Raw genomic sequence first — 25,062 nt, forward strand, 5'->3', positions numbered from 1 at the left:
TGATTCTGGAGTTTATCCCAGGAGACTCAAGGCACAGAGATACAATCAGCCTACAGTGCATATCTATGGACTAGGGGTGGCAACTGGAGTACACGGAGGAAACCCCCAAGGCATGGGGAGAACATGCAAAATCCACACACACATGGCTGAAGTGGAAATCGAGCCCTCATCCCTGGAGGTGTAAGGCAAGCATGCTAACCATCAAGCCCATACAGAAACATCTGATCATTGTTTGGAGTTAAACAATACCTTAATTGATGGCAGGTGTATTATAATTACATTTGGACATTAGTTTGTGAGATTGGTTCATTCTGAACACAGTCACATGACCCAGTATAAAAAGATGTGCATACTTATTTCCCTAAAATGTTCCTATTTATTTTTCACTCTGTCACATTCACTGAGGAAAAAAGGTCTACCATGATTTATCTTAACCATCATTAAACCTGCAGTGTTAACAGGGCTGTGTCAATTTTTATATCTATGGTCACTAAATTTCAACAGACAAAACTGTCAGTGTAAAGGTACAGCAGGAGCTTTTTATATATTTGGATTTATCTTTAGGTGGTGAAACAGAGAGGAAGAAAAAAACAGAGAAAAGAGCCGATATTTTACTTTTTAGATTTCAGTGTGTGACTAGAAGAAATGTGAAATGTTAAAATAATAATAAAAAAAAAGGTTTATCAGTTTTCACTTCATAATGGAAAACAATTGACACTGGAGTCTCCTTCCATAAATGTTACATGATCACATTTCTTTTTATAAAAAAAAACCATGATTTTAAAGTCCATTTATTTAGTGTCCCTGTGCATGTCCACATGAATGAACCGTTACTATAGAAACCCCATATTAGAATGAGTTCATTCCTTTGAATTGCAGATGCTGTCAGAACTGCAGAAAATAAATCAACACCTTTGTTTTATTCAAGTTTTTGTTCAAACGAATTCAATTCAGTTTGACATTCATGCACACACATTACACACTGAAATCATTGCTCTTTCCCAAACCACAAAAAATGTATTCTAATTCGTATGAATGACACAAATGCAAAATAATAAGACTCATATTTATTATATATATGATATTTACGTTTTATTTCAGTGTCCAAGAGACTCGTACAGTCCATCCAAAACACACTCTAATCTGTAAACACCATGCTGATGCTCGCCTGCTCTAACCCGGAAACTTCTAACGTCATCATCTGCTTTTTTATTTAATGGGGAGAGAAAAAGCTACCCCCCCATCCAAAAAAAGGGGGGCGAAGGCTGAAACACTCAGCAAGCATCCGATAATAAAACATCAGAGTAGCCCTGTAGATCACTTCGTCTGGACTAAACCCAGATGATGATGATGATGATGATGATGATCAGTGTCCATTAATTAAAGCTGTAATCGCGGGTTGTATGTATGTATGTATGTATGTATGCATGTATGTATGTATGTATGTATGTATCGTGCGCATGCGCAGTTCACAGCTGCTTGCATCATTCACCTGAATCTGCGGCTTGACATCCCTCCGAGAAGAGCAGGCCACAACACGCAGCAAAAAAAAGATCAAACCTCGTCATATCTGGGAAATAGTGCTATTAATCAATTTTTCTGGAATTTATATCATACCGGTTGATATAGATGATGATGATGGCTGTAGTTTGCGCCTTTGTGACACTCGGTGTCCTCGCGCCGGCTTTGGGAGGTGAGTTCCCGGAAACCGAAAGTAATTTTATAAAATCGTTAGATCTGACCAAAAAGACACAAAAATATGTTTCCAAATACACGTCTGTAGATTGAAATTCTGGATTTGGTTGAATTGTAAAAGATCTTCGTTGTATTTAATGGAAGCGATATCACCGGTTTGAGTAACGGATTTTTCGGGACTGTTCTGATGTTAATCTCCTGATTTTGTTTGTAAGTTTATGAGTATTTGCTACTTCCCCGTGTGTGTTCAAGCCGCGTAGACAGGGGTCTACCCCCCCCCGCACACACACACACACACACACACACTTTTCAAAATCCCGTTTGTGCCCCCCCCCACCACCCTCCCTTAATTGCTTTGTTATGATTTTTTAACCGCACGCCGTCATCACCGCGGAGGAGCCGGACCGAGCCGGACACAGAGAGTCCGTCTGTGTCGATGCGCGTGTCCGTGTGCAGGAACGTCGCGTGCATACTCTAAAAATATCTGACTGAAAGGTATAATGAACAGGTATCGCGGTTGCGGCACAATCAGTGATGAAACGACAGAAGCAACAACAGATGACTTTAATGTCATCATGGATGAAAAGAAAGAATGGAGATGTGAGTTGGTTGATTCAGTAAATTAGTTCAGGTCAGGATAATCATATCTGCTGTCTACACCTTTTGATGTTAGACTAACGGTGACTGAGATAACGTTAACATACACTGTTGTTGCTAGGCAACTGTTAGCTGTTTAATGTAGATTAGAACATTCTGTGTGCCATGAAAAACGAGTTCACTTTAAACCACGGATTTTCTCTCAGCAATGGATGACAAGCAGCCTCATGTTTATGCATAAAAGACAATTATTAAAGTAATGATCAACATTTTCATATAATTACATATTAATGTTGCTGCTGTCTATCTGCACCTGATATTACAGAATAGTGCTGTAACACACACACACACACACAGTTCATAAAGCTTTCTGCTGTTTCTGTTCTAAACCCCTGTGGTTTGGTGGGCATGTCCCTGACAGACATCCTGTACAAGTCATTTATTTTACATTTTCAGCTACAGCAGTCAGTTTAAAATAAACGTTTGGACAGTGGAAATTGAGTCTCACATTATTTACATGTTATTCACACAAAAACATTAATGGTGAACATTTCTGAATTTATAAAATGATTCTCTCAAGTCTTGGTGATCGGCCGCTATTAAACAATAAAGAAAGTAAGACATCTTTTTGTATACATAGTTTACTATTGTTTTTGACAGAAAAAAGAATAGGCCCTAAATGTATGTTAATGCATTGTAATGTTTATGCCCCCCCCCCACACACACACTTTTCAAACCAAAGTTACACCCCACTGCACGTAGAGACCACATGTTTATGTAAAACCTAATCATCCTTTTTAGGTCAAATCTATCCTCGTGTCGTCTGATCAGAGAAATCAGACCTTTTGTAGAAAACAGTTAATATCACAGATTTACTTACATTTAAATAGGGAGCTGGAACTATTGCAGAATCTTGAATATTAAATAAGATATTGGGATATATTAGGCAGCAAGTGAACATTTTGTCCTCAAAGTTGATGTTAGAAGCAGGAAAAATGGACAAGTGTAAGGATTTGAGTGAGTTTGACCAAAAGGACCAAATTGTGATGGCTAGACCACTGGAATAGAGCATCTCCAAAACTGCAGCTCTTGTGGGGTGTTCCCGGTCTGCAGTGGTCAGTATCTATCAAAAGTGGTCCAAGGAAGGAACAGTGGGGAACCGGTGACAGGGTCATGGGCGGTCAAGGCTCATTGATGCACGTGGGGAGAGAAGGCTGACCCGTGTGATCCGATCCAACAGACAAGCTACTGTTGATCAAACTGCTGAAGAAGTTAATGCTGGTTCTGATAGAAAGGGGTCAGAATACACAGTGCAGGACAGTTTGTTGTGTAGGGGGCCCGGTGGTCATAATGTTATGGCTGATCATTGTGTGTGTGTGTGTGTTTGAGTTTGATACATTGACCAATGCTGATACTTTTATTTGTCTTTTTTCCCATTTCTATTTACTCTTTATTTATTGTATATATTTCATGTGTTAATATTTAAATAAAACAATTAAACATCTTATGAAATCTGAAGTTTTACATATCCTAAATGCTACTACTAAACCCGCTGTAGAAAGCCAGAGTTTGCCATGGAGGAGCAGGACCAAGCAGGACACAGAGAGTCTGCCTGTGTTGATGTGCACAGTGACAGCTCACTGAAAGGTGTAATGAACAGCTATAATGAACAGGTGTAATGAACAACTATAATGAACAGGTGTAATGAACAGGTGTAATGAACAACTATAATGAACAACTATAATGAACAGGTATAATGAACAACTATAATGAACAACTATAATGAACAGGTATAATGAACAACTATAATGAACAACTATAATGAACAGGTATAATGAACAACTATAATGAACAACTATAATGAACAACTATAATGAACAGGTGTAATGAACAGGTGTAATGAACAGGTATAATGAACAGGTGTAATGAACAGGTATAATGAACAGCTATAATGAACAGCTATAATGAACAACTATAATGAACAACTATAATGAACAGGTGTAATGAACAACTATAATGAACAACTATAATGAACAACTATAATGAACAGGTGTAATGAACAACTATAATGAACAGGTGTAATGAACAACTATAATGAACAGGTGTAATGAACAACTATAATGAACAGGTATAATGAACAACTATAATGAACAGGTGTAATGAACAACTATAATGAACAGGTATAATGAACAACTATAATGAACAGGTATAATGAACAACTATAATGAACAGGTATAATGAACAGGTGTAATGAACAGGTGTAATGAACAGGTATAATGAACAGGTGTAATGAACAGGTGTAATGAACAGGTATAATGAACAGGTATAATGAACAGGTGTAATGAACAGGTGTAATGAACAGGTATAATGAACAGGTGTAATGAACAGGTGTAATGAACAGGTATAATGAACAGGTGTAATGAACAGGTGTAATGAACAGGTATAATGAACAGGTGTAATGAACAGGTATAATGAACAGGTGTAATGAACAGGTATAATGAACAGGTGTAATGAACAGGTGTAATGAACAACTATAATGAACAGGTATAATGAACAGGTGTAATGAACAACTATAATGAACAGGTATAATGAACAGGTGTAATGAACAGGTATAATGAACAGGTGTAATGAACAGGTGTAATGAACAGGTATAATGAACAGGTGTAATGAACAGGTATAATGAACAGGTATAATGAACAGGTGTAATGAACAGGTATAATGAACAGGTATAATGAACAGGTGTAATGAACAGGTGTAATGAACAGGTATAATGAACAGGTATAATGAACAGGTGTAATGAACAGGTATAATGAACAGGTATAATGAACAGGTGTAATGAACAGGTGTAATGAACAGGTATAATGAACAGGTATAATGAACAGGTGTAATGAACAGGTATAATGAACAGGTGTAATGAACAGGTGTAATGAACAGGTGTAATGAACAGGTATAATGAACAGGTATAATGAACAGGTGTAATGAACAGGTATAATGAACAGGTGTAATGAACAGGTGGAATGAACAGGTGTAATGAACAGGTGTAATGAACAGGTATAATGAACAGGTGTAATGAACAGGTGTAATGAACAGGTATAATGAACAGGTATAATGAACAGGTGTAATGAACAGGTATAATGAACAGGTGTAATGAACAGGTGGAATGAACAGGTGGAATGAACAGGTGTAATGAACAGGTGTAATGAACAGGTATAATGAACAGGTGTAATGAACAGGTGTAATGAACAGGTGTAATGAACAGGTGTAATGAACAGGTGTAATGAACAACTATAATGAACAGGTGTAATGAACAGGTGTAATGAACAGGTGTAATGAACAGGTATAATGAACAGGTGTAATGAGCAGGTGTAATGAACAACTATAATGAACAGGTGTAATGAACAGGTGTAATGAACAGGTATAATGAACAGGTATAATGAACAGGTGTAATGAGCAGGTGTAATGAACAGGTGTAATGAACAGGTATAATGAACAGGTGTAATGAACAGGTATAATGAGCAGGTGTAATGAACAGGTGTAATGAACAGGTATAATGAACAGGTGTAATGAACAGGTGTAATGAACAGGTATAATGAACAGGTGTAATGAACAGGTGTAATGAGCAGGTGTAATGAACAGGTGTAATGAACAGGTGTAATGAACAGGTGTAATGAACTGGTGTAATGAGCAGGTGTAATGAACAGGTATAATGAACAGGTGTAATGAACAGGTGTAATGAACAGGTGTAATGAACAGGTGTAATGAACAGGTGTAATGAGCAGGTGTAATGAACAGGTGTAATGAACAGGTATAATGAGCAGGTGTAATGAACAGGTGTAATGAACAGGTGTAATGAACAGGTATAATGAACAGGTGTAATGAACAGGTATAATGAGCAGGTGTAATGAACAGGTGGAATGAACAGGTGTAATGAACAGGTGTAATGAACAGGTGTAATGAACAGGTATAATGAACAGGTGTAATGAACAGGTATAATGAGCAGGTGTAATGAACAGGTATGGCGGTTGCTGCACAGTCAGAGATGAAACTCCAGAAGCAGCAACAGATGACTTTAATGTCATCATGTATGAAAAGAAATAAAGATGTGAGTTGGTTGATTCAGTAAATTAGCTCAGGTCAGGATAATCATATTTACTGTCTACATCTGTTGATGTTAGCCTAACGGTGACTGAGCTAACGTTAACATACACTGTTGTTGCTAGGTAACTTCAGACTGTTAGCTAAATATTTAATGTAGATTAAAACAATTTGTGTAGCATGAAAATGAGTTCACTTTAAACCATGGATTTTCTCTTAGCAGTGTATGACAAGCAGAATCTGGATGTTTGGGATCTGGGATTTTGAAAGGGGGGGGCATGTCCCCCCTGTTAGTGTTAGTCGTTTTCATATCAGAGGACAGATGTGGTGGACAATTAGGATACATGGAGAGATGGGATTGAATGGATAGATGGAGGACAATGAAAAATGTTCTTTATATTAAAGTAAATTTTTTTTCTGTTTGTGAGATTGTGTGAGAATCCTACATCCTGTGTACCAAATAAGTAGTGTATCTATTGTGTTATCAATTTTCCATCCTTTTGGATTAACAGAAGTAAGGATTACAGATGGTTACTTCCTGTTCTTCTTCTTCTATGGGCTTTTCCCTTCGGGGTGGCCACAGCGAATCGTCTCTCTCCACCTATCCCTATCTTCTTCCTGGACACTTACACCCACTAGCTTCATATCCTCATTTATTACATCCATATTCCTCCTCTTTGGCCTTCTTCTTTGCCTCCTGTCTGGCTGCTAAATGTCTAACATTCTCCTACCAATATCCTCACTCTCCCTCCTCTGGACATGTCCAAACCATCTTAATCTGTCCTCCCTAAATTTGTCCCCCAAACGTCCAACATGATCTGTCCCTCTGATGTACTCGTTCCTAATCCTGTCCAACCGTGTCACTCCCAAAGAGAACCTCAACATCTTCAGCTCTGCTCCCTCCAGCTCTTACTGCTGTCTCTGTCTCAGTGATACTGTCTCTAAACCATACAGCATGACCAGTCTCACCACTGTCCTGTATCACCTTCCCCTTGACTATCGCTGATATTTTTCCATCACACAGAACTCCTGACACCTTTCTCCACCCATTCCAACCTGCCTGCACTCGCTTCTTTACCTCTTTCCCACACTCTCCATTACTCTGGACTGTTGACCCCAAGTACTTAAACTCCTGTCCCTTCTTCACCTCTTCACCCTGTAATCTTACTGTTCCACTTCCCTCCCTGTCATTCACACACATGTACTCAGTCTTACTACCACTGACTTTCATTCCTCTTCTCTCCAGCACAAACCTCCACCTCTCCAGGTTTTCCTCCACCTGCTCCCTGCTCTCACTACAGATCACAATGTCATCTGCAAACATCACTGTCCAAGGAGACTCCTGTCTGACCTCCTCTGACAACTGGTCCATCACCATAGCAAACAGGAAGGGGCTCAGAGCCGATCCCTGATGCAGATGGTTATTCTTACCCTGCTATAATACAGTGTTGGAGGAATATAAATGATCTAATTTAGGTATTTGTGCTGCACAGAAAATTAGCACCAGGAATGTAAATATTTGTTCATTAACTAAGGGAGGTTGTTTATTAATTATTGCAATTATTAAAGTAAAGATCAACATTTTCATATAATTCCATATTAATGTTGCTGCTGTCTATCTGCACCTGATATTACACAATAGTGCTGTAACACACACACACACACACACACACACACACAGTTCATAAATGCTTTCTGCTGTTTCTATTCTAAACCCCTGCGGTTTGGTGGGCGTGTCTCTGACAGACGTCCTGTACAACAAGTCATTTATTTTACATTTTCAGCTACAGCGGTCAGTTTAAAATAAAAGTTTGTGTAACAGTGGACATTGAGTCTCACAAGTCTCAAGTCTGGGGGATCCGCCCCTATTAAAAAAGGTAAGACATCATTTTTAAATACATAGTTTAGTAGCCTACTATTCTTTTTGGCAGAATTTATCATTATAATTAACTTCATTATTTCCCCCATTTTGTGCCAAAGCTACACCCTTGGTTTCAGCTGATGTTCACAACAAACTTCAAAACAAATAAAAGGTCTGATCTCTGTGACTGGCATCAGATGGTCTGGTTGTCACTGGTTTGAGTTAATATTGTATAGGTGTTCCTAATAAAGTGGTTGGTGAGTTACACAGGAAAACAAGTGACATTATTTCTGTTTAAACTGTGGTAGAAAGGACATTATTTACAGTTACAATTTAGTGTCCAGTGTTACCCAAATAAGGATGAGGTTCTCTTCTGAGCCTGGTTCCTCTCAAGGTTTCTTCCTCAGAGCATCTTAGGGATTAGGGTTTATCCTCAACACCGTCACCCCAGGCTTCTCATTAGGGATAAATGTTAGAGAGAAATAATAACTTTAACCTTTATCATTTTTATTCTCTGTTTTTATTCTTCTGTAAAGCTGCTTTGAGACAATGTCCAGTGTTAAAAGCGCTGTACAAATAAACTGAATAAAAAAATAGTTTTTGTCCATTTTCAGCTCAAATATTTCTGTGGCACTTTTGGTGTTGAATGTAAGGGAGGAACCTGCACTGAGACAGGGAAAGGGGCGGGGAGAGATTAGAGGTGTTGTGTGATTATTTTCCTTCAATAAATGAAAAGGTTGAAAAATGTACAGGAAATCAGGCACTGTAGATCAGTCACTCGGTCGGACATTTATGTTTAGGATAGAAAGAAAAAGAAAGCCTGCCCTTTTGATCTGTTTCTGAGTAATAATTTGTAAAAAGTTGGCAATATGATATGATATAATATAATATAATATAATATAATATAATATAATATAATATAATATAATATAATATAATATAATATAATATAATATAATATAATATAATATAATATAATCACCAGTGGATTTGGTGACACTGTAATACTGCATGATAAAAGAATGCATTGGATGGACTGGTGCACTTTAATCTAGAACATCTAAACCTGCATTGTATTACAGCTGCATGTGAGCAGGTGAAAATAATGTAAGTGACAGGATATGGTTTCAAACAAAAGTGAAAGTTGGTAAGATAACTTTTCTAATCCATCTCTTCCAGGTGAGCACTCTCTGTTTTACACCTACACGGCTCTGTCTAAACCTATCGATCTCACAATTTTCTTGATAAATTTAGAAGGAAAAATATTTATATCTTTATATCTTTCAGGTCCCCCAGAGGTGCATCTACTTACAAAGAAATCAGTGACTAGCAGCAAACAGCTGATCCTGACCTGCCTGGCCACAGGTTTCTACCCTCCAGATGTGCAGATTCAGCTGAGAAAGTCCAGAACGTCCCTGCCTGAACATCTGGTAACTTCTTCAGGAGTCAGACCCAATGGTGATGGCACCTACCAGCTGAGGAAGAGTGTGGAGATCCTGGAGAATGAACTGACACTGTACAATTGCTATGTGACCCACAGCGCTCTGGATTATCCTTTAATTTTAGCTAAAGGTAAGTGGAGTACTGTTTCTGAACTTACAGCACATATCAATAAAAATACATGTATTTGATGTCATCAGTAACCTTGCTCTTATTTTTATTTTTGCATGAAAAGATTGCAAAGACTGCCAGATCAGTTTGAGAGAAATCATTGGAGTATTGATTTCACTTCTGTTGCTGCTGCTTGTGGTTGCTGGTGTCATTTATATTCTTTATTTCAAAGGGATTTTTCGTGAGTATCACTGCTCTAACACTGGAATATCTCACCTGGGATTAGTACATTTAATGTCTTATCTTTCTCTCATGCATTAATCCCTCCAGTTCTCCGACACACAGCAACAAATGTACCGAGAACCGAGAATGGAAATGTGGCATATATTCCAGCTCCTGTAGGTGAGTGGGAATTTTGTATTGATTATGTTTGTATAAAAGCAACTAGCTGGTGAATATAAGAACTGCATTTGATTAGTGCTGTATTTGTACTCTGCACAATGCAGTAAAGTTGAATCTAATCTAATCTAATCTAATCTAATCTAATCTAATCTAATCTAATCTAATCTAATAAGAAGCCACGAGAACAGCGCGTATTTAGTGATTAAAAATGTTTTACACTTTAAAACTCAACATAGGAAGTGTGAAATTCAGTTTATTACTTGTGTGTTCATCTGTGTGTATTTCCAGCTGATCCAGAAGCGAATGGACATGCGAATGGACGCGCGAATGGACACGCGAATGGATACGCGAATGGACACGCGAATGGACACGCGAATGGACACGCGAATGGACACGCGAATGGACACGCGAATGGACACGCAAATGGACACGCGAATGGACACGCAAATGGACACGCGAATGGCCTCAACTAAGGTTTTAATGCATTAATGTTACACTTCTACAGCTGTATGTGTTCATGAGGAAGTCCTCTGGACAGTTTACTCTTTGTAGTTTATTAGTAACACGTCAAGCTGAGGGAGTTTTTTTGGCAGGTTTCTCATTTAAAGTTAGTTAGAGAAAAAAATATATCATGTTACTGAGAAACCACAAAGAAAAGTAAACTCCTCTGTCCTGAAGATGTGGAGAAGTTCCAGCTTCACCTCTGACTGACCAGCTTACCTCTACCTTCTGACTACTCTAACACATTTCAAGTTCATTTATTATTATTATTATTATTATTATTATTATTATTATTATTTCTGTTCCATGGTCATTTTCTGATTTTATTCAGTCTTTCAGACTTATTTTTAAGTGTAGCCATGTCAGTAATGTTTCTCTTTTTCTTCACAGCAGCATAAAAATGAGGATCTCAGACATGAAGATATCACTGTATTCATTTCAATTCTATCGCTGCTGTTACACTGATCAGCCATAACATTATGACCACCTGCCTAATATTTTGTTGGTCCACATTTTGCTACCCAAACAGCCCTGACCCGTCCTGCACTGTGTATTCTGACCCCTTTCTATCAGAACCAGCATTAACTTCTTCAGCAGTTTGAGTAACAGTAGCTCGTCTGTTGGATCGGATCACACAGGCCAGCCTTCTCTCCCCACGTGCATCAATGAGCCTTGACTGCCCATGACCCTGTCACCGGTTCACCACTGTTCCTTCCTTGGACCACTTTTGATAGATACTGACCACTGCAGACCGGGAACACCCCACAAGAGCTGCAGTTTTGGAGATGCTCTGATCCAGTGGTCTAGCCATCACAATTTGGTCCTTTTGGTCAAACTCAAAGCTCAAATCCTTACACTTGTCCATTTTTCCTGCTTCTAACATCAACTTTGAGGACAAAATGTTGACTTGCTGCCTGATATATCCCACCCACAAACAGGGGCCATGATGAGGAGATACTCAGTCTGATTCATTTCACCTGGAACTGGTCACAATGGTATGGCTGACCGGTGTATGTAATATGATATTTTAAAGCATGTTGGCTATTTGAAGTCATTCCTGTTGTTTCTGAGCAGCAGCTAGCAAAAAATACATGAAGGTACATTGCCAAATTTTTCACAATACTAGGAAATGACTTGAAATGCCAAATCCATTTCAACAAATACTGTAACTTCACTAAGTGCAGAAGCGTAAACAATGCAGCAATTTTCATATTTCAAGATCAGCATGAAATATGTGAATATGAAATTATTTGGGGTTTTAACCCTCCTGTTGTCCTTGGGGTCAAATTTGACCTGTTTGCAAATATTTGTATATTAGAAAAATGATTTTATTTCATGTATATAAGGTTTATGGACCAAAAATAGCAAAAAGACTTGAACATTCTGTGTTATTAAGTTTAAATATTAATTTTAAGTTAATTAAAAGGGGTAACACAGGGTGATAATTTTACATTTCATTCTTTAAAAACAGTTAAAGCAGAGGATAAAAGTTGCATGGTCAAGTTAGATGGTTTTTTTTACGTATGACCAGCGGCTACACCACCCTACACCAGCCAGTGGACATACACACGTGCTTTGTTTCAAAACTCACTCAGATTCAGATTTGACAACCATACACGTAAGCCCTCGGTTATGTCAGTTAGAATCTGGTAAAAAGGTTCCCTGTCCTTGCCTCTGCCTTTCTTCATAGACATTCAAAGAAATGAGATTTAATTGTTTGTTTTGATTTATTTGTATGGCATTTTTAACAATTTTAGCATTTACAGAAATATAGCATTTAGGCACAGGCTTTATTTAGGAACATGTAGGAAGTTGTTTTAGTTGCTTTTAATTGGCAGCTTATCATTTATACAATGTCAGTGAAGCTAATGTCAGTGAAGCTAATGTCAGTGAAGCTAATGTCAGTGAAGCTAATGTCTCAGTTAGCATTTGCATTTTAATGAAAGCTAATTCATTAGCTTCTGACGATCTGACCGGACAGCAGTATAAGTAATAATTAGTGTTTGTTGGTTTGTAGACTGTTTTGTTATTTGGTTTAAGTGAGCTCAGAATTTCTGCACTATTTTAGAAGTTTATCAGAACATTGGCAGTTTCAGTGTTTGTGTCATTGTGATGATCAAGAGTTGTGATGCTTTCACCTTCAGTGAGTTTACACTTTATTATGTTTTTGTCACACCTTTAAAAGGTCAATTACTTTTTTTTTTACTGTGTTGTTACTTACATGAAGTATTTCATCAATAAATGGACTTTTTGTTCCACATCTATACTTGTGTCTAATGAGGTTCTTAATTTTTTAGGTTTGAGGTTTCAGAATTTTATGTATCACTAATGTTAGTGAAACATTTTTATTGCTTCAGTTTGAGTTTAAAACATTAAACTTACATTAGACTTTACTTCACACTGACTAAAATCTGTCAGTCAGTCAGTAAAACCCAGCTGAAATCCACTGCTAGTTTGCAGATAGATTGAATTTCTAACATTTCACATTTCTGGATAAAAAACCTTAAACAGTAAACAAAAATTTTAATTATTTTCTGTTAATGTTCATGTGAGATTATCTGTGAAGAGCTGATCACATCCAGGGTGTTGATGAGGGTAAATCCAGTGAGTTCTGATTGAGTAGATATTGAGACATGGACAGCTAAATGAAGTGATCTCAAGAATATAAGAAACTCAAATCCTAGAATATTTCAAATCTCAGAAATAATGAATTTCATGGCATGTTACAGGATCTAACATTTTTGTGTGAGAAATATCTTGAACTTTTCCCAAGGTGACACTTTAAATGTTAAGAATTAGAAACAAACATCATTTTTCATAATGTGGTTCACAGACTGCTAAATTTTTAATCTGTGATTGCCTCTATACTAGTTTTAAATATTGTAATAGCTGTCTGGGATTTTAATATTTGGGTTTGTAGTTTGTCTTTACTTACTTTTCATTTCATTTATAGACTTAGTTAAAGGAAGATTAAATATCTGATTAAGAACAAAGTGAAGGATATTCATCCATCTATCCATCCATATTCTGTACATCTTATCCTACACAGGATCACGGGAAATATAGAGTCTGTCACAAGTGCACGAGGTTATACACACCTTCACAAATAACATCAGAGTCTACAGACTACCTACTGCATACTGCACACACACACACACACACACCACTTTACAGGTGTTAATAACAACATCTTTACATTGCACACTGTACACTTAACACATCCTTATAATTAATCTAATACCCTAGGCTGATGGGAGGATTCACAGCATCGGAATTTCACTGTATGGTGTAACAGACTGTGAAACAGTTTAGACATTATTCAGTCAGCTTACAGCACATGTCTTAGTACTGGGAGAGGAAACTGGTGTACACTAAGGAAACCACACACACACACACACACATACATACACATACACATACACACACACACACACACACACATACATACACATACACATACATACACATACACATACATACACACATATACATACACATACACATACATACACATACACACATATGTGCACTGTCTGTCTGCGCATACGGTGCAGTCACGATGCCATGTCTGTACCGCGGTCACGTGCGTCATACATACACATACAGTGCACATACATACGATACACTGTCACATGCCACCGTCGATACCACAATGCGATGCATACCCACGGTCTGTCACGCGATGCGGTGCACGTCTGCTGCAATGCGTCAATGCAATCTGTGCTGCGTGCCTGTCTGTCTACCATACCTGTCTGTCTGTCTGTGCGTCTGTCCACCATCGTGCCACTACATCTGCCCAGTCTGTCTACTGTCTCTGTATGCGTCGTGTCTACTGTCTGTCTGTCTGTCTGTCTGTCACCGGTGTCTACATGCCATACCTGTCATCCACCATCTGTCTGTCACTGTCCGCTGTCTGCGGTCTATCGGTCTGCTGTCGATACATCTCTGTGCCGTGTCACGATCTCTGTCTGACCTGCGTATCTGTCTACAATCTGACCTGTCTGTCTGTCTACCACCGTCTGCAATGTCTGCAATCTGTCTCTGTCTATCTGCGTCACGATACTGTCACAAATCTGTCTGATGCCTGATACGATAACTGCGTCTCACGGTCTGCATCGTCATGTCTGTACGTCTACAATCATCTGTCTGTCAATCTCCCTAATGCTACATCTATACAATGTCTGTCTGCAATACTCTGTGCGTCTAAACATCACATATATGTCTGATACAATGTTACATGCGATATGCTGTGCGACACGTATCTCTTTGTGCCGCGCGCGCACGATCGTCTGTCTGCACAATCTTTCGGATCAACCGTGCGTCTGTCGTCACCTGCGATACGATACAATGCGCGACCCACGTGCTGCGATGTCACGTGCGCGATGCTGTCAATCACGACCTGCTACAATCCCTGTCACGTCAATCTGCGTGCAATGCCTGTACTGCGTCTTTCGCAGTACAATGCCAGTGCTGGCCACGTGTGCGGTCCAATCTGCCACGATGTACTGTCTGTCGCGCAATGCCGATGCATCTGCAATGTCTGTCTGTGCCACGATCGATACGTGCGCGTGCGCGTGCGTGCCTGTCTGCATCATGCCGCGTCTGCGCGTTCTACTGTCGCACGTACCAATCTGCGTGCAATGCTGCGATACCGTCTGCCGTCTGTCACCTGCGATCTGTCTACTGTCTGTCCGTCTGCAATCTACCTGTCTCTGTCTTTGTCTACCGTCTGTCTGTCTGTCTGCACATACCTGTCTCTGTCTACAATCTGTCTGTCTGTCACGGTGCCTGTCTGCGGTCTGCGTCCACCAATCTGTCTGATCTGCGATGCTGTCTCACAATCTCAATCTCCGTGCCGCAGTACGCAGTGTCTGTCGAGTCACAATCTGCTGTCTGCGGTCTTTGTCTGTCTATGCCGCGATACTGTCTACCATCTCCTGTGACTGCATCATCTGTACCTGTCTGCAATCGTACAATGCTACTCGTGTCTACCTGTCTGTCGTACACCGTCTACGCCTGTCTTGATTCGTCTGTCTACACGCAATCTCTGTCTGCACGATATCTGCGATGCTGCCAGTCTGATCTGCGCCAATCTTCACGGTCGATGCCACGGTCTGCTGATACGTCTTCGTGTCTGATACCGCGACCTGATGGTCTGAATCACGATGCGATACAATCGTTCACGCCTGCGATCTTTCAACCAATCTGTGTCACGATAACATGATAAATCTTCACGATCTTACAACGGTGCATTTACGATCTGCTAAATACTGTCTGCCATTCTGTGTCTACAACGTGTACCACAATTGTCTGTCTTGCAATCTGCCATTGTCTGCAATCTGCAATACAATCACCTGTCCATGTCCACAGTCTGTCCTAACCTCAGTCTGTGCTGATACGATCTGTCTGTCTGTCTGCATCTACGATCTGTCTGTCTCACCTGCAATGTCACGATACGATGTCTATGTCTGCACGTATCGGTGTCTGATCTGTCTCTGCCGTCTGCGATGCGATGTCTCTGTCTACACGTGTCTGCAATCTGCGACACCTGTCTCTGCACTGTCTACGTGTCCTATACCAATCTGCGTGCACGATCTGCAACCTGCAGTCTGTCTAAGTCTGCGATCTGCGTGCGTCCGTGCGTGCGCGTATTTGTGCGCGGTATACATCTGTCTACCAGTGCTGATCTACATTCCCATGTCTGTCTGTGCCGATTTATCTATAATCTACAATCTGTAGTACGCTACGATCTTTGTCTGCAATGCTCTGTCTACAATCTGCCACGGTCTGCAATCTGTCTAGCGTCTCGTGTCACGTCTGTCTGCTACGACCCGATCTCCTGTCTACCTCCCTGTCTTTCTGTCTACAATCTTGCAATCTGTGCAATGCTGTCTGCGTGCGGTGTCTACAGCGATGCTGTCTGTCTGTGCGGTGCGTCTGCCACAATCTGCACGTGTCTGCCGATATACCTGTCTACATACTACCAATCTGTGTCTACGTCTCTGTCTGCGATACCACAATGCGTCTTACCAGTCAGTCTGCCACAGTCTAATCTTCGCCGTGCTGCTGCCAGTGCTCGTCTGATGCGGTTTGTCGATGGTCTAGTCAATCGGTCTTTGTCTGCGTCTGCCAATACCGTGCCACGGTCGATGCGACCGCCACAATCACTGTACCGTCTGCCACAATAAATATAATCTGTCTGTTCTGTCACAATGCTTAAGTCTGTCACGACCACCGTCTGCCGTCTTCACAATGTATGTTCTTACGTCTGCACAATACTGCACTGTCTTAATCTACGGTCTTGATACAAATCCTGGTCATGATGCGCGATACGCCACCATATGCGTCGATATGCGGTGGTCATACAGTCTTCACAATCTGTCTGTCCAATCTGTATGCGCGATAACATCGATGCACAGTCTGTCTACGTCTGCTGTCAATGCCACGATCTGCGATCTTTGTACCGTGCCTTGTCTGCGATGCACGGTCTTTTGTCTGTCTGCGATACGATGCGTCTGTCGTGCACGATCTCCCATGCCCACGATGTCGCGATACGGTGCACCGTCGTCTGTCTGCCACGGTGTCTGTCTACCGTCTGTCTCTGTCACGATCACGTCTGCAATCTGTCTCTGTCTGCAACCGTCTGTCTACCTGTCTACGCGTCTCTGTCTGCAATCTGTCTCAATACCTGTCTGTCTGATACTACCGCGTGCTGCCCTCTACTGTCTGTCTGCAATCTCTACAATCTGTCAATACCTGATCTGCAATCTGATACAATCTCTGTCTACTGTCGTCACCGCAATCTGCAATCTCTGTCTGCAAGTCTGATACTCTATTCTCTACGGTCTGCGATCTGTCTGCGTAATCTGCATACAACTGTCTATCAATCTGTCCCAATCCTACTGTCTGTCTGTCACTGCAATCTGCTGTCTGTCTCATATGCTGTCTGATCTACCTGTCTGTCTAGGGTCTGTCTGTCTACCATCTGTCTGTCTACATAGTCTACAATCTGTCTACCTAATCTGCACAATCTGTCTCTATCTGCAATCTACAATCTACTGTCTACTGTCTCTGTCTATACTACAATCTGTCTGCAATCTACCTACAATCTAATCTCTGATATGATGTGCAGTACTGTCTACAGTCTGTCTGTCTGTCTGAATCTACTGATCTTCTGTGTCTACCACCAATACTCTGTCTTACAATCTGTCCCTATCTTACAATGTATAATGATCTACTAATCTACATTCTTTGATACTACATACGTCTGATCTGATCTATTCAAATATACAATCATCGTCTATAGTCTATATACTGTCATCTAATCTAATCTTACAATATTAATCATGTATACAATACACGTAAATCTGTCTGCATTTTTAACCTAGTCCATAAATACATTCTGCGATATCTAGCTCTACATCTGGATCATCTACATACAAATATGATACAATCTTGTCTGCCACACACATCTGTAATACATCTGTCACAGTCTAACCTTAATATACATGTCTGATATCAAATCTGTCCTGATACCACCTACACAGTACACTAGCCACACATATACACATCAATCTACAGTGTGTCCATCTACTGTATAATGTCATTACATGCTCTGTCTGTCTGCAATCTCTGTCTACATGTCTCATCACACATGTCTGCAATACAATACCTGTCTGTCTTACACTGTCTCTGTCTACAATCTGTCTGTCTGTCTATATACAATACTGTATGTCACAATCTTGTCTGTCTGTCTGTCTGCATCTGTCTACATCTGTCTGTCTACATATACTGTCTGTCTCTACAATCTATCTAATCTGTCTACAATCTGTCTCTACCTACAATCTAATCTGTCTGTCTACTGTCTATAATCTGTCTACTGTCTGACACAACTCTATCTACCTGTCTATTGTACTAATGCTACAATATAAATCTACCACATCTATATTTTGTAATACTATCTGTACACATACTGTCATAATGTCTGTTCTTACTTACACATGTCTACAGTCTCTGTCATATACATCGTACATTAATACACTATCATATTTGTCTGATCTGTCTACTGTCAATCTCTAATCACCCTATATACTACATACAATCTGTCTCCACAATCTGTCTATATGATCTGTGTGTCTATAATCTGCCTATTCTAATCATTACAATCTTTGTCTTACGTCATATATACAATCTACAATCTATACAGTATATAATCTATATTATTGTGTGTCTGTGTGTGTTACATGTCTTATAATATATATACAATCTGTCACCCTGTGTGTCTATACATACTTATATGTGTCTTATATAATGTCTCTGTCTATAATAATATACTGTCTATATCTGCGGTCATCTTTGGCGCCCGCTGTCTAATGCCTGCCCGCGCGGTGCGCAATCGCTGCAATGCTGCCACGCGGTCTGTCTACCTGTGCGCGGTGCAATGCGTGCGTGCCGCGCATACCGTGTCTACGTCTGCGATGTCTACCTGTCATCGTGCGCCTGCACCGCCGGTGCCTGCGTCTGCGGTCGATCTGATCTGCAATCTGTCTACAATCTGCATCTTACCACCAATACACGTCTACCTACCACTGTCTGTCTGATCCTGTCTGTCTGTCTGTCTGTCTGTCTCATCTGTCTGTCTACTACCTGCGCGATACCTGTCGCGTCATCCATAATACTGTCTGTCTGTCTGCTGCGTCTGCGGTCTACCACGATACAATCTGTCTACCACCTATACAATCTGCAGCTGCGGTCTGCCTGCATCGCTACCGGTCGTCTACAATCTGTCTGTCTCATCTGTCTGTCCTGATCTGTCTACTCTGCCTGCCGTGCGTATAAATCTGCAATCTCTGTCTGTCTGTCTCAGTCTCACATGCGCGCCGCACGCGTAATCTGTTCTAATCTATACAATCTGTTCTACCATGCGATAATCTACCTACACATGCCGCACCAATCTATATGCTGCGATATGCAATGTGCGTGCGTTCTATCTGCAATCTCTGTATAATATTCATACCATATACAATCAGTGCTGCAATATGCGATCTGTAATCTACAATACGATGCTTATCTACCTGATCTCTACAGTCTGCGTCTGTCTGCCCGATATGCGTCTGCGCCACAATGCCTATATGTCTGTGCGCGCGCCACGATGCGTTTAATATATATCTTGTCACACCAGTACTGCGATGCACGATAATCTGTATTTCATAATATGATATCCGCGCGATACCGAATATGCAATATACGTGTGCGATGCGATCGTGTCTTTGTCTGCGTGCATCTTCTAGTATAATACATATGCGATATAATATTTTTGTCTTGTGCTCTAATGCGCCGTGCATGCGCGTGCGCCTGTGCTTGCACGGTGCGATACATCTGCCAGTACCGCGGTAAGTGCTATGCACGTGCACTGTCGTACCGTCACCTGTCTGTCTGTCTGTCTGCACCATGTCTGCGATCTGTCTGTCTGTCCTGTACTCACAGTGCGATAATACTGTCTACAATGCCGTCATCTGTACCTGTCTGTCTACCTACCTGTCTACGACCTGCAATCTGCGATGCTGTCACCGCCGCCATCTGCCCGCTCTGCCAATCCTGTCTACCGATATCTGTCTACCTATGCCTGTCTCTGCCACGGTGATACCTGTCTGTCTGTCTACCTGTCCCCCGTCTACATCTACTGTCGTACCTGTCTGTCTCTGTCTACTGTCTGCGTCTGTCGATCACGTGCGTCTCTGTCTGCAATGCCTGTCTGTCTGTCTGTCTACTGCCCTGCCTGTCTAATACTAATCTGTCTTGATCCCTGTCTATCTGTCAATCTGTCTGTCTGTCACTGTCTGTCTTTGTCTACAATAATCTCTGTCTGTCTACAGTGCGATACTGCCATCCCTGTCTACATCTGTCTGCATCTGTCTGTCTACATCTACTGTCTACCTATGCGATATGCGTCTGTACCTACAATACTCACGCGCGCAATCTTACATCTCTGTCTCACTGTCTACATGTCATGCTCGATAGATATCACACATCTGTCTGTGTCAATCTATACAATATACACAATTCTCTGTCTGATACTATGATCAATAATATTTACTGTCTGTCGATATACCGATCTTACCATCTCACGCAGTGCGCATATACCATACTTTGTCTGATCTTGTCTATAATCTGTCTCTGTCTGCGTCTACATATATATATGTCTATATTATTTTACATCTATACCATAAATCTGTGTCTATACATTATAATCATATACCAATCTGTCTTTACATCTGTCTGTCTTGACGTCTGCGTGTCATCTACGCGTCTGTCTGTGTCTACAATGCCATCTAGACACCCGATGCTGCGTGTCTCTGTCCGTCTGCAGTCTGCCTGCGGTGCCAATGCCACCTGATCTGTGCAGTCTGCAGTCACCACTGTCTCACGTCACTGTCTGTGCCACCACCACGTCCTGGTGCGATACTGCAGTCTGCGATCTACGTTACCACATCACCTGCCTGGTCTGTCTGCAGTCTACCTGCGCGTCAGTCTGCCAATCTGGTCCTGTCTGTGCCTGCAGTCCTGCACGCGACTGCGATCTGTCTACCTATGTCTGTCTGTCTACATCTCTGTCTCTGCATCACCTGCCTGATCTGTCACATCACACGTGTCTGTGTCTGTCACCTGAGTCTGTCTGTCGTACTCTGTCTACCTGCCTGTCTCTGCAATCTCTGTCTGTCCCTGATCTGTGACCTGTCTACAATCAATGCTCGCGTCTCTGTCTGCGTCGCGCAATCTGTCTGCCCAATGCCATCTGATATACGCGCGTGCGATACGTCTGTCTACATCTATGCATGATATTACCTGGTCTACGATCTGCCTGTCTGCTGATACTGCTACTGTCTCTGTCTGATCTGCTGTCTTTAATCTACCTACGTCTCATGATCTGCAATGCTCATCACAATACCACGTCTACCAATCTCTCTGTGCCTGCACAATCTTATACCTACGATACTGATCTGCGATACAATCTAATCTTACGATCTTTCTGTCTGTCTCTTACACCTGATATGTCTCTGTCTGCCAGTCACAATCTGCACAATCATTCTGTCTGTCTGCAAATCTGATCTCAAATATATACAAATCTTAAATCTGCAATATACGTATCTTACACTATCTGCCAATCTTTGATCTGCAGTATATAGTCACGACCTATATGATGCGATATGATACAGTCATTCTCACAATATGTAAATCACAATCGTCGGTGCGTATTCTACGTCTTTGTCGATGCGGTGCTATAATCTAATCTGGCGCCACCACGTCCTGCGTGCCGCAGTGTACGCGATCGTCTGCGGTCACCTGTGCATTCTGTCTGCCGTCCGTGCGTCTGCGTCTGCTAACGCACGTGCGATGCGTGCGGTCGTGCGCGATGCCGGTCGTCCGCGTCTTCTGTCTGTCTGCCGATCACCTGTCTGTCAGTGCGGTGCCGTCTCTACTGTCTGATCTGTCTCTGTCTGCCTGCCGCGGTCGTTTGTGCGTGCTGTCTGCTGGTCACCAATCACGTCTGGTCTGACCAATCTGTCTACCGCGTCTGTCGGTGCCACGTCTGTGCGACCGATATCATGCCACGACCTGATCTGCTTTGTCCGCGATCTGCGGTCTACCTGCCTGTGTCGTCTGTCGGTCTGCCGCAATGCCCGCAATCTGCAGATCTGCAAATCTGATCGCGATACAATGCTGCAATCGATCCACGTGCGTGCTGCGTCTGTCTGCGATCACCATCTGTCACGTCTGCAATCTGCCGATACTGCCTGTTAATCTGTCTACACCGGTCTACTGCACCGTCGTGCCGATGCCGGTTTGCGAATCTACCGTGTCGCGCAATCTGTCTAATCGATACGTGCATCTCTATATATGCGATGCGTCTATACCTGATGCGCGATGCCGCCGGTCTGCGTGCCTGCCACGATCGATCTCTCAATGCGCCGCCATGTGCGATACGATGCGATGCGATCGTCTGCTGTGCGTGCCCGATGCTGCGGATGATACGATGTGATATATACGCGATACGATGCCGTCTGATGCCGATACCATGCTGCGATACAATGCGGTGCTGCGTCCGATGCTTCGTCTACCCGATATTACCAGTCTTCGATAACCCGGTCAATGCCACGACCGATATGCGATAATCTGCGTGATATACGATGCGTGCGCTGATGCGTCCAATGCCGATAATATGTATGATCATACCGTCATACAGTACTGTAATAATCATCGTGCAGCGGTGCCCGCGATATCTGTTACAATACAAATATACACATCTGTCTGATGCGCGTGCTGCGGTCTACCTGTCTGTCTACCACCATACATGCTACGTGTCGTGCAATCCACACATCTACCTGTCTGTCCTGTCTGTCTGATACCTGTCTGTCATCTGTCCTGTCTGCATCTGTACACGATGCACATGTCTGTCTCATGTCTACTGTGCTGCCGCTTACATACTCACATCGTCTGTCTACAGTCTGTCTGTCCTGTCTACGCTGTCTGTCTGTCTACCCTCACCTGTCTGTCTACTGTCTGTGCCAGTACTCTGTCTGTCTGTGCTGTCTACATCTGTCTGTCTATCTCTGTCTACCCTACCCTGTCTGTCTCTGTCACCCATCTTTGTGCCTGACTGTCTTGTCTACCTACGATACCGTCTCAATGTGCCTGTCGATCACTTCTTTGTCTGTGTACGATTTGAGGCAGGGGCTTTGGGTTGGGTGGTGTCTGCGATTTAGTTACACACGTTGGTGATTGTTTAGATACCGAGTGGGATGATGTGATACTTCTCATCTGCCTGTTGATTTCTGTCTACCTAGTCTACCCACCGATACTACCAATCTTCACATCTGTCTACCAATCTACCATAATATATGATACAATCTGTCTGTCTGCGATCTACATCTGATACATCTGCCTGTCTGCGATCTGTCAATACGATCTACAATACTGTATACCATCATACTGTCTGTCATAATCTGTCATGTCTGTTGCCACGATAGTACTATAAGTACATTATACACACATACAATGTATTATAAACATTAGTAGTGTATTAGTAGATCAAACTGTAAATACTTACCATCCCAATACTTACATTCTTACATCTTAGTACTACATGCACACACTTTTTGTGTCATATACTGTCTTACTGTGTGCCTGCAGTGCTATAAATATATCTTTGTGCTGCATCTTTGCCTAATCCACGATCTTTCGTCTGTCACGCCAATACTGCCCCTTATATTGTGCACATTATATTGTCTGCGTCTGTGCCCAATGCTTACCAGTACCTGTCTGTCTACAGCTGCCCTGCCCCTGCACAGTACCTGCCACCCACTCTACACTGTCTTTGCTGTGTGCTGCTCTGCCGCCTGTCTTATGCCTGTCTGTCTTGAGCCCATGTCTCGTCTATTTCAGCCTTGTGCGATACTGCTCATCTATGTACCCACCACCTCTACCTGTCTACCTGCTCCCACCTGCCCTACTAACCTACCTACCTGCCTGCCTACGTCTGTCTGTCTACCTCTCTGTCTACTGTATATACATCTACCTATGTCTCTACTCACCACCTTGTCTGTCTTTGTCTGTCTGTCTTGTCTACCATCTACCATCTACTACCATCCATCTACTACACACAATACTACATCTACTACAGTCTGTCTGTCATGCAATACCACAATCTGTCTATATCTACTACTACCACCTGCATCTACACACATCTCATCAAATCTGTCTCAGTATAAATCATTTACCTACAATCTAATATATCTGTACCTACATCATACACTCCTATCATAGTCTACATAATATGTACCTATACACTGTCTTACTATAATCCCTATACAGTGTACCTATAATGTGTGTCTATAGATGTCTACCTGTATACTCAACCACACACAGTCTACATCTTACAATATACTCTGTCTCTGTCTATACATATCTACCACACATCTCCCTCTACCTACTGTCTAGTCTATCTGTCTACTGTCTACCCTGTATCTATCTGTCTACAGTCCTCTGTCTCTGTCCTGTATATACTGTCTGTCTACAATCTATATCATACCTGTCTGTCTATATATCTACTACCCATATATCTTGTCTGTCTGTCTGTCTACCTACACTGTCTACATGTCTACATATACCCTCATGTCTGTACAAATCTGTATACACACCATATACTACATCTACATCCCCATTCTATCTGTCCTACATCTACCACATCTGTCTCTGCCTCACCTCCTGTCCTACCTGTCTGTCTACTACAATATCTGTCTGTCTCTGTCTATAATCTACCCTGTCTGTCTGTCTGTCTGTCTCTCTTGTCTCACACTATC

The 25,062-nt window shown here is 41.6% G+C and overlaps 1 protein-coding gene across 2 annotated transcripts; it reads left to right on the plus strand.

The window, feature by feature from the left end:
- Positions 1–1,469: 1,469 nt before the first annotated feature.
- On the plus strand, positions 1,470–12,949 carry LOC131364308 (major histocompatibility complex class I-related gene protein-like). 2 transcript variants are annotated; one of them, XM_058407414.1, is made up of 6 exons: positions 1,470–1,693; positions 9,536–9,820; positions 9,924–10,040; positions 10,130–10,201; positions 10,490–10,675; positions 11,096–12,949. In XM_058407414.1, the coding sequence occupies exons 1-5, from the start codon at positions 1,630–1,632 to the stop codon at positions 10,672–10,674; spliced, it is 723 nt and encodes a 240-aa protein (XP_058263397.1). In that variant the 5' UTR covers positions 1,470–1,629; the 3' UTR covers position 10,675; positions 11,096–12,949. The 2 variants fall into 2 exon arrangements, with proteins under 2 accessions (XP_058263397.1, XP_058263396.1); XM_058407413.1 differs by having other exon boundaries at positions 11,093–12,948.
- The last annotated feature ends 12,113 nt before the right edge of the window (positions 12,950–25,062 follow it).

Source organism: Hemibagrus wyckioides, linkage group LG14 (assembly GCF_019097595.1).
Source record: "Hemibagrus wyckioides isolate EC202008001 linkage group LG14, SWU_Hwy_1.0, whole genome shotgun sequence".
NCBI classification, from domain to species: Eukaryota; Metazoa; Chordata; class Actinopteri; order Siluriformes; family Bagridae; genus Hemibagrus; species Hemibagrus wyckioides.